Source organism: Podarcis melisellensis (assembly GCF_964234715.1).
Source record: "Podarcis melisellensis genome assembly, chromosome: 10".
Taxonomy (NCBI): Eukaryota; Metazoa; Chordata; class Lepidosauria; order Squamata; family Lacertidae; genus Podarcis; species Podarcis melisellensis.
In genome coordinates, this window is record NC_138542.1 from 45,171,336 (window position 1) to 45,184,339 (window position 13,004).

The 13,004-nt window shown below is 42.9% G+C and overlaps 1 protein-coding gene and 1 long non-coding RNA gene across 2 annotated transcripts in view; one reads left to right on the forward strand and one right to left on the reverse strand.

Moving 5' to 3' along the window:
• The window catches only part of MEI1 (meiotic double-stranded break formation protein 1), a 38,658-nt gene that overhangs the window by 22,489 nt on the left and 3,165 nt on the right, over positions 1–13,004 (reverse strand). The window contains exons 4-12 of the mRNA XM_081928647.1: positions 10,603–10,676; positions 9,348–9,457; positions 7,638–7,837; positions 6,708–6,838; positions 3,216–3,330; positions 2,578–2,694; positions 1,291–1,390; positions 586–720; positions 304–418 (exon numbers count right to left, since the gene is read on the reverse strand). Of these exons, the coding sequence (XP_081784773.1) occupies positions 304–418; positions 586–720; positions 1,291–1,390; positions 2,578–2,694; positions 3,216–3,330; positions 6,708–6,838; positions 7,638–7,837; positions 9,348–9,457; positions 10,603–10,676 (1,097 nt within the window). The remainder of the gene's footprint in view (positions 1–303; positions 419–585; positions 721–1,290; positions 1,391–2,577; positions 2,695–3,215; positions 3,331–6,707; positions 6,839–7,637; positions 7,838–9,347; positions 9,458–10,602; positions 10,677–13,004) is intronic.
• LOC309379503 overlaps positions 1–13,004 on the forward strand; it is a 169,087-nt gene that overhangs the window by 6,633 nt on the left and 149,450 nt on the right. The window lies entirely within an intron of this gene.

Below are 13,004 nucleotides of genomic sequence, written 5' to 3' on the forward strand. Positions count from 1 at the left end.
AGCTTCCTTTTAAATCCCTGCTGTTTGCAAGCATGTTACTAGGTTAGTCCTATGAGGAAATCCAAGTGGAAAAGTCCCAAATATAAAAAAGATTCAGAGAACACCCTTCGGAAAGGAGTGAGGCAGATCAACTATCTCAAACATAGCAACAAGTTTGCTAACATGAAAGGAGGGTTTTTTGTGGAAAGAACTGCCAGAATCCCACCACTATTTGGGGGTGGGAGCATGAAGAGAGGACTTGGTCACACATCTGGCCCACATTACCTGCCAATCAGAATAAAAACACAACACTGAATGACTAACCATGAGCCTCCTATTAAGAATTGGCAGTGGAAGATCACTACATCGTTTTAATACACCTTCGACCAGCTTCTGTAACTCTCTGTATAGTACAGGAGGGATGGTCACATGATCCTTTCTGCAGCGAAAAGAGTAAGACAAGTTAGGCAATTAACTTGGAAGCAAACCTCTGGGGAGACAGAAATTCATAGTGGTCCAGATGTCAGCAAAATCAAGAGTGAAGGAAAGGACTAACCTGGGTGTCCAGCTACAAAGAAAAAGTTCACCAAATTGTTTCCCACTTACCTCAGTATTGCAGCCACAGCTTTCACAGCTTCAGCTGCTACTTCAAGAATAGGACAGTTTAAAGCTTCTAGAAGAACACTAACTGCATCTTTAAAGACAGAGGTATTTGTAAATAATTTGATTTCTGCCGGCTGCCTGAAAAAGAAGAAAGGCAGATCAAATCTTTAAATCATAGCCTCCTATAGAAAGATTGTCACATGCATACCAGTATATGAATAAATTCTTTATCGGTTACTGCTCAGTTGGGATTTGGTCTGAAGCTTTAAATTATATTATTGGTAACAGTTCCTCAATAATAATCCTAAGCATGCTTTGTATGAACAACATGAAGGCTTTCGCTACAAAATACCTACAGGAGTTGTGAGTTCATTGCCAAAATTGCACATTTATTTATTTATTGAATTGCTTTGCATAAAGCAATTTAACAATAAACACAGCAACAATAAATATTTGTGCATGTATATACTGTATACAATTTCATGTCTAATACAAATGGAGTCCAGGATAAAAATCTCAACTTAATTTTTAAAATTTTATTTCACAAGCAAGCTAGTGGATAGTGTGTTATCGCTTATGAGAATATACCCTGGATATACCCCTTTCACCTAAAACCTACCCCCCCAAAAAAACCAAAATCATCCATGAAAGGTGCTCCTCCACTCATTTTGCAAATTAAAGGCAACCTGGAACTTTGAAATCTCTTACCATTTTAAAATTTCAGTGAAAAGTAGAAGCCCCTGCTTTTGCAATTCCACATTATTGAGATGCAATATTTCTTTCAGGCTCCTTAAAATGGGTTCAATGCCTGGAATAAAGTCAAAAATATTTAAGCAGGCCCCAATCCATGAAGGGGGTTCCTGTAGTAGAGTAGAAAGGTGGAAAGATTTGGGCAACTTACTTCCTGAATGTTATGTATTAAGATTAACTGCAGTTCTCACTCAGGGCCACCAGTATGCAAATGAAGGATTGAGAACTGTCACTCTCTGATTGGTTAGCTAGTTGGGAGTTGTTACTGTTACAACTTACTTAGTATTATATAAAGCAGCCAGCTGGGCTGCACAGAGTCTGACTCCAGGAGCAGTTCTAACTCCTGTAATCTAACAGAGCTGTGTCCTTCGTCCATCTTTCCCACTATTTAACACTGAACATCAAGTGATAGAGGCTGTTTGGACTCATTTTAGCCCATCACCACATATGTGAAGTACTTTGAGCATGCTGCTTTATAGATGTGAGTCGTGGGCAACTTATAACCGTCAGGAGCCATGCCTGAACACCTTCCACATGAACTGCATCACAAGGATTTGGGGTAGCACATGGCAGGACAGAATTTCTAAAAAATATGTGTTCTCCCAAACCCACATTCCCAACATGTTCACCATCCTGTCTCAATGATGTCTAAGCTGCCTTGGTCATGTCCACAGAATGGAAGATGGCAGGATTCCCAAGGTCGTGCTCTCACTCAGTTTCAGTCCCCCATTTTGCAGGGGATGGAAACTTTAATTACTCATTGCTTTTCTCAATCTGGGTTTCCCCCCTCCAGTCCTTTTACAGAGAAGCGGCATTATCTTGCTATAAAAGTGAAAAGAAAATAATGAAAGGAAAGCCACAGGGAACAAAAGCCGAGCAATTAAGGGGCAATTCATCACCTGTCTCCCAGTCATGCCGAACAGGACACAATAAATGATCAGAACAGGTAGCTTTTGATTAAAGACACTGCAGCTTTTGAAAAGCCTTAGTAGTACTTGTGCAGTTGCAGTTGTATTACACCCCAGAACAACAGCCACAAATAAAATTTGAAAACTCATGGAAGGACAACGAACAAAACCCTAGAATGCAATGATTGGGCAATGTCATCATCTGGATTCTCTGAAAAGTTAATGAACAAAGAATGATGCGATAACAATGGATAGCAATTGCAAACAAAATGGCTAGTGTGTAAATGTTGAATGGCATGGCAGCAACGCCATCAGGCTGTGGAGAATGGTGATTTACCATAGACAGTGTGACACTTGGAAAAGAAAAGCTGTTCCTCAGTCAGCAGCAGCAGGCAGCAATAAATTGACCAGGTGAGAATTTCGCTCATGCAGAAGAGACACTCAAACAGGAACTCTGCAAACAAAAATAAAAATAAATGTATTCTAGCATCAGTTGAGCCCAACACAACTACTCCCAAAAGGAGGGGAAATAAAGAAGAACACAAAAGAAGTAAATGTTAACTTAAAACTCTGACACATCTTGAAACTACCGGGGGTTGGGGGGTTGGATGCTGAACCCTGCCATCTGCCTGCGAAGGAAAAAGAAAAGGGGGGGGAGATTGTTACTGACCTGGCTGCTGTGCAAGTTGCAACTCTGCTGCTACAATTATTTTAACTGTTTTTAATTGGGGGTGGGTTCTTGTTGTTGTTTGTTTGCTCTAGTAACCTCTAGGTTAGATTACTGCAAAGTGTTATTCGTGGGGCATAAAATTCTCCTTATACTGTACTTACAATTTCTAGTTTACGTCACTCGGAAGTATTATTGGCTAACAGTGCTGCAATAGCTGCAACTATTCCAAACATAGCTTTGCAGTCAAGTACCATGATAACCTGCAAATTGGCAAACAATAAACAACAGCACATTCTTTTTGTTACCTGGGATATCGGCATTGATAAAGGCAGGAGCATATGTTGCTGGAGAATGCACCAGTACAGCAGCCATACACTGAGCACTTGCTACCTGTAATACCTCATCTCTAGACAATAACAGCTGTGAAAGACATAAGACTAGGTATTAAAGAGCCATTGTTACACTAAATTACTGCAGCATTAGAAAAAATGTGCTGACCAAATGCAAATCAGAACAAGAATAATAATTTAAGCTGAAAAGAAATGCTATTGTCATAGAGCCACACTAAGCTAAACCATGGTTTAGCATTCAAATATTAATTTTTTAAAAAAATATTTTTAACTATTCAGATGTCTCGGTTCGCACGTCACACTACGCATGGGGTAGACCAGTGTTTCCCAACCGGTGTTCCGCGGCACACTAGTGTGCCGCGAGACGTTGCCTGGTGTGCCGTGGGAGGGAGGCGGGCGAGTCGGGCGGCGAGAGGCGGGGCGGCGGCAGCATCTGCTGGATGCAAATCCAAACATGGCGGGCGCCTCCCTCGCTCCTTTGTAGGCGGACCATCGAGAGAGAAAGAAAAGGAGGCGAAAGAGCGAGAGAAGGCGCCTGCGCGGAAAGAGGAGTGAGCAGTGCGCCTGCGCGCCGCGGCGCCCGAGTGCAGGGAAATTCCGTGAAGAGGGGAGGGGGGCTGGAAAAGAGAGAAAGGAAAGATTTTTTATTTTTTTAAAAAAAAAAAAGAAGAGGGAAAGAAGAGAAAAAGCGGCAGAAGCTGAGGGGAAGGTTTCCGTGAGGGAGAGAGAGAGAGAAACGCGGGGCTGGCGGGTCCCTCATCTTCCACCACGCGTCGCCCGCCACCGCCTCAGAATCTCCTCAGGAGCGGCGGCGGCTGCTCCCCCTCGCCCCCTTCCTCCCCCCCAGCCCCCTCCCAACCCCCGGACGAGGGATGCGAGGCGGCGCCGCTGAGAGGACGGGAAGGCCCCCGGCGGCGGGGTCGGCTCGAGCCAGGAGGTGCGAGCGCTAGCCGGCTGGCTCTAGCCCGGCAAGAGGAGGAGGAGGAGGAGGAGCACGCCGTCGCTTCCACAGCGGCCGCCCCACACTCCCCTCCCCAGGCACCGGTGGGGAGAATGACGGAGCTCCAGTCCGCGCTGCTACTGCGGAGACAGCTGGCAGGTCGGTCCGTCCGTCCGTCGGGGCAAAACACACCACAGCGCAGGCAGAGGCAGGCAGGCCCGTCTCTCCCTGCCCCCCCCCCTCGGACCTGGCTGGCCTGGGGTTTGCACCCCAAACATTCATGTCCACCCCAGCTACACAAGCCACACCTTGCTCTCAGTTCGATCTGTCAAATAACTCACCTATCATTCACATAAAGAACCTAGTCTATCCTCAAACATCAGAATGTACCTCCTCTCTAGCTTCCCCCACTTCATCTAGGCACTTTCAGCCCTTACTTAACCCACCCCAGCCTGCTTACTCTTCCTTCATTTGCTATAAAAACTAAATACAGAGAGAGACTGAGAGCTGTTGACGAAGAGCTACATGTGTGTCTTTCTTCGATTCCAGCCAGAATATCAGCTTTGTGTTCAGCCAAACAGGCCCAGGTTGCGCACTGAATAAAGTATTTTATAATTTTTCATATTTCTGTTTACTTACTATTTCATAATAAAGTAATTATAAAATACTTTCTTTGTGTTTATTTGATTCCTATTAAAGAGAGTTACTTTATATATAGTCAATATAGGCACAGAGTTAATTTTTTAAACATTTTCTAATGGTGGTGTGCCTCGAGATTTTTTTCATGAAACAAGTGTGCCTTTGCCCAAAAAAGGTTGGGAAACACTGGGGTAGACAAACTTTTTGGCTCTGCAGGCCAGATCTTGATCAGGTTGTGCCTCATGGGCCAAATTTGACACGAGGTAGGACCAACTACCTGTCAATCATCTGACATCACCCCATAAACTGGAAGATACTGCTAAAGGAAGGTTTTTTCTACATTTTAGCAGCTGCTTCACTGAAAACACTTGGGGTCATTTTGCTGCTGCAAACTAGAGCTCTTGACTTAGTTCTCCGAACACACTACAAGTAAAAAAAAATAAATGACAGACCTTGGTTACAATTCATAGTTAATCTAGTTAGCTAAACCACAAGCCCAAATTTGGACCATGGCTTAGATCAGTACAACACAGCAGCAAGACAACTGGAGGAAAGCAAACCAACCACAGACTCCTCTCTAGGAGCCCACACACTCATGCATTTACACTAAACCATGGTTAGAGTTACTCTGGCATGCAAACCAAACCATCTGAATAGATTTTATTTCTAAATTGAACAGAGAAAATAGTGTTAGAATAATCACAAAACTAAGGGCAAATACATCAAACAGCTGTATATGCTGCTTCTAGTAATCATAATGGGCGTCATCCATTGTATTGTTACACACTGCCCCAATCTTTGTGCAGTGCAAGGTTCTAGGGGTCCAGGCTTACCCAAGGTTTGTGTTTCCTTTGGAAATGAGGCACAACAGAGACTGCGGCATCTTTATGATATGTGGTTTATTTACAGATATATACAACCTAAGCCTACAATGGAGGGGCTTCCAGCATTACACTCCATGATGGTTCCATTTCTCCCATTGCTGCCACATTGGATTCAAACTGTCAGCCCACATTATGCTTTGACCGCCCTGCCCCCCCCCCCCAGCTTCAAAGGCTGACCCCTTTTTCCTGCCACAAGGAACTGAAACCCTAGAAAACTGGCACTGTCTTCTGGCTAACAATCTCAGAGCTCAGAGAGGGGCTCCCCCCATTTGTTGGCTTGAAGAGTCTTTGCTTTGCTGATGGCCCACCTCCCTATCTTTGTTCTCTGCTGATGGCCCATCTCTCAAGCACAGAAAAACTGGTTTGGCCTGTACAGTGGTACCTCGGGTTAAGTACCTAATTCGTTCCAGAGGTCCGTTCTTAACCTGAAACTGTTCTTAACCTGAAGCACCACTTTAGCTAATGGGGCCTCCTGCTGCCGCCGGAGCACGATTTCTGTTCTCATCCTGAAGCAAAGTTCTTAAGCCGAGGTACTATTTCTGGGTTAGCGGAGTCTGTAACCTGAAGCATATGCAACCTGAAGCGTATGTAACCCAAGGTACCATTGTATTTTGGCATGGATAAATTCAGCATTTGGCAGCCCATCTTAATACTCCAAGCACTGATTAAACTCCAACACTTACTAAATCCAAGAGTTATGGGTGTCTTGCACTCACAAACTCATAACGGTATTATGAAAATTACCCCATGTGCAACCAGGAAAAGCATTCCCACCCATTCTCTCAGAATACATTTAGATGTAGCATAGCACTTTTAATTTTCTTCTACAACACAAGGTATTCACTAATACCTATATTTAGGGAATATGTAACAAAAACTTGCCATTAAGCAAGCTCAGCATTTACCATTAATGCGTCAACTCGGAATAATAACAAATCTGGCAGCAGATGATAGGAGGATGGGTTAAATCTTTTTGGCAATTACCTTCTTGATCATTAAAGGTAATGGACTTTCTCGCTCAAACAACTCTGGGCTTGGAGAATCTGCTCCTTTTCCTGAATTACTCATAATAACTGAAACAAACTTATCATATTTCAGCAGCTGCTTTAGCAAACCTGCAATAGAGCAAGGGGGGGAAAATGAGAAACTAACAAGAGATATTTAAACATCACATCATTGGGTTCTGAAACGTCTTTATGATTCCGATTCTATTGCTGCTCTACTACCAAGCAATATTTTGACCTCTCTATAAGCAATATTGTATTGTCTATAGAGATATCTACATCAGATTATTTATTTTCGATTTTCCATCAGAAAAGCAAAAAGCCATTGTCCCTCAGCATTTTTTTTCTGGCTCTGAAAAGTCAAACTGACTCCTGATATTGCCTGGAACAGATGGTTAGCTATTAAGGAGTTACACTTCCAATTTCGAAATCTCCTGTCCCCTCCCCACTTTAAAAAACAACTTTTTTATTTTGCTAACAGGGCAGCTGGGCATTCTACAATGTGCAGGGCCAGCAAGAACTCAGCCATTCACCAACTTAATATGCCATAGATCTAAATTTGCATATATACATATAAAAATCAACCAATTCAACTTTTGTTGCTTAAAATTTGACCATAAGAGTATAGCACAGCACATCCAAATTTGTGTTAGGTGCCTTGCCTTGAGGGGTTTTTTTTTTGGGGGGGGGTGTTTTTTGTTTTGAAAAAAACTAGCAATGTGCCTACACATGGGTTCAGAATCTGAAAGGCAAATTAAATCCTTATGTGAATGATAAAAGAGACTGGATTTTAAAATTGCTTTCTTCTGCTTTCTATTCCAAAGCATTCCAGAATGAAAGGCGTTACTAGCAGCATTTGTGAAAACATCCCAAGCTCTTCCCCTCCTATTCCACTCATTGAGCACCTTACCCATACAGTTAACTTGCAGCTCCTTGGTCTGTGAATTCTTTAGAGTAGTCAGAAAGAGGCCACACAGCCTCTCTGTGAAATGAACAAACAGCCTCTCTGCAGCACTGGGGACAGAGTACAGCTTGCCATAAAGATAACATACAGCAGCCTTTATGCTCTCATTTGGGTACATCAAACCTGCAGCCAGATGCTCCATCATGTTACATGCAGAGAGAACAGAAAAAGCAATTGTAAAGAGAGAAAACACTGTTAACTTTGTCAATTGTGGGCTGGCCAACAGGGGCATCATTTAAGGGAGACAGAGGAGACAGTCACCCTCATCCTGAGTTTCATGCAATTATTCCTCATGAGCACCCTTATCCCCGGAAAGCTCGTTAGTTCTGTATGCTGAGCAAACTGATTTTTTAAAAAAATTAACTGAGCCTACGTACTACATCTGCACATCAAGGTACAAATCCCTTTGCTTAAAAAACACACAAACTACAATTTGGTTCTTGATAACTGATAACATAGCTAATATGAGATATCAAAATAAACACAATGTATGTGTTTATGTATATGTATATGTGTGTATGTTTAACCTCTAGGTTTTTTCACAAATTAACCTTGCACCTTATTGAATCTTTCCTCCATCCACAAATGGGGACCCTACTGACTTGTGAAACTCAGCCATTTCCAAATAGCAGATGACCAAAACCCTAATCTCCAAGTCATCCTTGATGTAAGGTCACCCCACAGTTGTGCTGCTTCCATTCTTTTCATTTTTACTACCTCACATGCTGCCCTTAGTCTAAGTTCCTGGATCTTTTTATTGCCTCTGCATACACAGACCTGTAAGTCAACCTAGCTAACCACTCTCAGTTTAGAGTTTTGCCATGTTTCCAGTTGTTGTGTCCCAGCAGCTTGGCGTTGCTACTGCTTATCATGTCCCACTTGTGTGCCTCTCCTTCTCTAGTTCACCCAGTGTTTGCACATATAGGCATGAAAAAACATTCTCCTTCACCAAAACGTTGTCTGGATTTGTTCCTTTGGATACTTATTCAAACTTGAAGCAGGCTGATCTACTAATCCGGTCTCACAAAGACTGCTCATGTCCAGTTTCAATACACCATATTTGTGGATCTTGACATAAGCTTGTGGTTTTTCCTCATATAGGGAAATTGAAAGTATTTTGGGAATTTGTTGAATGAGTCACTATTAGCTATATGGAAGAGCTTCCTATTAAAGCACAAAATGTTTTATGCCCCTTAAAGATATGCCCCTTAGAGACTAAACACTCATTTCCACTTAGTTACCGGTAAATTTACAAGGCTGACTTCCACCTCTCCAAAAAAGAACAGGTAGTCTTGTGAATGGCTTTCATGAGCTTTGCCAAGATTACATTTTAGTCTCCTTGTTTGCTATCACAAAAAAATTTAGGAGCATTTAAAAAAGACATAATCTCTCACCTTCACAGGAGTTCTTAGTTCCAACATTGCATTTACAGTGGTACCTTGGATTAAGAACTTAATTCGTTCTGGAGGTCCGTTCTTAACCTGAAACTGTTCTTAACCTGAGGTACCACTTTAGCTAACGGGGCCTCCCGCTGCCGCCGTGTGATTTCTGTTCCCATCCTGAAGCAAAGTTCTTAACCCAAGGTACTATTTCTGGGTTAGCGGAGTCTGTAACCTGAAGCCTCTGTAACCCAAGGTACCACTGTACTTGTAATACTTACTGTGTTCAACCACCCATACATCAGCAAAAATTGGGATGGAGTCTGCCAGTTTTCCAAGAAGAATAAATATGGGCAAGCTGCTTCTTGTAGCTGCTACCTTGCATAACTATAGTGGTGGCAAACAAGTGAAAAATGAAAGCAGTGAGAAAATGTCCTTACATTTTAAAAAAAACACCAGACAATTCAGCAGACTATCTTTTTGAAAATGCGCTTTACCTCACAGATAGTCGCACTGCAACTTGCATGGCAGGGTCCATATAGTTCTGCTTACCCTAGCATTCTTTGAACTTGCTATTCAGAAGGAAGTGCCCTCACACCACCACCCACATAGTGAACTGATACAAGTTTGTTATCACTTATCTTCAAGTGCATATGTTGGGGAAACATTTGTGTACAGGAAGCACCAATTAGCAACCAAAGACATCTGAATTAGCAACAGACAAGAGATGAAAGCTTAGGATAAAAGAATTTACAATTTATTGCAGGAGAGTAATACTGTTGTGTGCTGGAGGGAGGGTTAATAAGTGTGATGTTTGTCCCTTGTAATTCCTGAGGTCCTGCATTCAGCAAGGGTTAAAATCCAATGAAGGATTCCATTGTTGAATTAGCCAAGCAAGGATTGTAGTTGTCACCTAAGTTACCACCTAGGACCCCTAGGCATTTAAGTCCAGTTGAATTCGACTATGGGGTGCAGCGTTCATCTCCGCTTTCAGGCCTAGGGAGCCAGCATTTGTCTGCAGACAGCTTTTCATGTGGACAGCATGACTAAAACGCTTCTGGCACAACGGAACACCATAACAGAAGCCAGAGCACACGGAAACGCTGTTTACCTTCCTGCCACAGTGGTACCTATTTATCTACTCATGCTGGTATGCTTTTGAACTGCTAGGTTTGCAGGAGCTGGGACACAGCAACGGGAGCTCACCCCGTCTTGCGGATTCAAACTGCTGACCTTGCAATCAGTGAGCCCAAGAGGTTCAGTGGTTGAGACCACAGCACCACCTGAATCCCACAAGTTGTCACCTAAGTCTAGTCATTAGCATAACAAAGGAAGCTGTTCTGTGCCAGAGGGCAATTGGGTGGGCTCCTTCCCTTGCCTGGCTAGTAGTGAGAAAGACAAAAGTCAGAGTTTTGCATGTGAGCTGAACTGGAAGCAGGCAAGAAGCCTGAGAGCGAGAGCCATACTGAATGTGTATAAGTAGGAGTGGGAGTCTGTACATTTGAAGCAGCAAGGAAATAATCTGTACCAACCTCTTTCTGACATTCATCCAATAGATAGTGCAGGTACCGCTCCATCTTCAGTCCTACTACCAGCAGTACCAAAACTGAACACAAGGAGGGGAAGGTTAGGCACAACACATTTTCCCCCTAAATTGATTTTTGAATTCTGAATTTATTGTTATTCACATTTTATACTGTATTTTATGCTGCTTTTTGTTGCATCAATTGTTTTAAATTTGTTGTTAGCCACTCTGAGCCCAGTTTTCTGAACCAGGAAGGGCGGGGTATAAATAAAATTATTATTAATTATTATTATTATTTCTCACTTGCTTTTAATAGGTTTTGCTGTGACTTCTGTCTCTCACACACTTCCACTTATCCCATGCCTAGAAGGCACAGGTCCCAGCAGTTTTCTCTCCGTCCTTCTGCTTTCCCCTGAGAAACCCACTCTTTACCACTAAATAGGAACAAATTGCAATCCACGGAAAACCCGATTGTCATTGGTTCCGATTCAGCGCTAAACCGCGAGTTTTCCAGAGGGGCAAATGGAAGTGTGGATGAGCCCTACAGCTGGCATTATTACATAATAAAATATTGAACCCCACCTGCTTCACCAGCCTTTCCAGTGCAGCTCTTCCCTACAGAGCATTTGCCTGGAAGCAGTGGGGGAGAAAATGTGGCCTCCTTATCAGAGAAAAGGGCATCTTGCTCTTTCCCTTTAACTCAAGCACTACATCATAAGGTCATACATGATAACAGAAAGGAAGTCAACAGCGATGTGTCATATTTCTAATGAAGAGAAATCAAGAAATAGCAAATACCCACAACTAGAGCAATAGGTCCTGATGTCAGCAAATCTCTCAAGAGAATGATTTTTCAAGCTTAGGTGAGGGCAAAATTGTTTTCTCATAAATATACTCTAGGCTCTCTCTCCTCCACATATCGGAGCAGGACAGAGAGAGAGAAATACAACTCAGGAAACATAAATTAATTTGTCAGGTAGTCATATCATAGGTGTTTCAGTTCCTCAACACCCACCAGCTGAGACATATTTTCTTGGCTCATAATCACTGCACAGTGATCCTATTCCATCTGTTCTACCAAAAAATAAGCTCATGGAAAACCTTGGCTTTGTTAAGAAGAGTGCAGCAGATGGTTCATATGAAGTTGGTAAATCATTTTCCTAGTTTGAATAAATAGTATTAATGTAATTTTGATTCAAGAATTGGGTGTGTTCTTTGGGTGATTCAAGAATTTGGGTGTGTTCCAGTAGCTGAGACATATAGAGTCAACCTCCTTAGGTTCCTTGCTAAACTACACAGCTCCTTAAAAGCTAGGAAAGTATTTGAAAATATGGCTTGAGAGAAGAAAGCCACTTAAGAGTATGCTCCAGTTACTTATTTGATGCCAATTCACTTGATATAACAATTTGAACTCCAACCCAGTTCAAGAATGGATTGGGCTGGTGGGTTCAAGGGTCATGACAATATCTGTACTGAGTCATTTTCTACTGAAATCTGTATCATAGAATTGCAGAGTTGGAAGGGGTCCTGATGTGTAAACTCTGCATTAACCATAGCTACTACTACAGAAATATTTAATTTCCATATGTATTTTCTCATTAAGAATGTATGAAAATCTTAAAAGCTGAGTTACTCTCTACACAGTGCAACCTTAAGTGTGTTTACTCAGATTAACAAACACTGTTTGATAAAACTTACTCTGAAGAAAGTGAGTTTAGGATTGCAACCTTTATGAAATTTCTCATTTCATTTGGATTGGAGCTTTTGACACTGATAAAAATGCTAATGCAATTTTGACCTAAAAATAGTACAGTAATTGCTTCCTTTAAAGGTAAAGGTCCAGTCGCTTCCCTTAGGTCCAGTCGTGACCGACTCTGGGGTTGCGGTGCTCATCTCACTTTATTGGCCGAGGGAGCTTCTGGGTCATGTGGTCAGCATGACTAAGCCGTTTCTGGTGAACCAGAGCAGCACATGGAAACACCGTTTACCTTCCCACCTATTTATCTACTTGCACTTTGACGTGCTTTTGAACTGCTAAGTTGGCAGGAGCAGGGACCGAGCAACGGGAGCTCACACCGTCGCGGGGATTCAAACCACCGACCTTCTGATCGGCAAGTCCTAGGCTCTCTGGTTTAACCCACAGCGCCACCCATGCCCATTGCTTCCCATAAAGGTAAAGGTAAAGGTACCCCTGCCCGTACGGGCCAGTCTTGACAGACTCTGGGGTTGTGCGCCCATCTCACTTAAGAGGCCAGGGGCCAGCGCTGTCCAGAGACACTTCCGGGTCACGTGGCCAGCGTGACATCGCTGCTCTGGCGAGCCAGAGCCGCACACGGAAACGCCGTTTACCTTCCCGCTGGTAAGCGGTCCCTGTTTATCTACTTGCACCCGGAGGTGCTTTCGAACTGC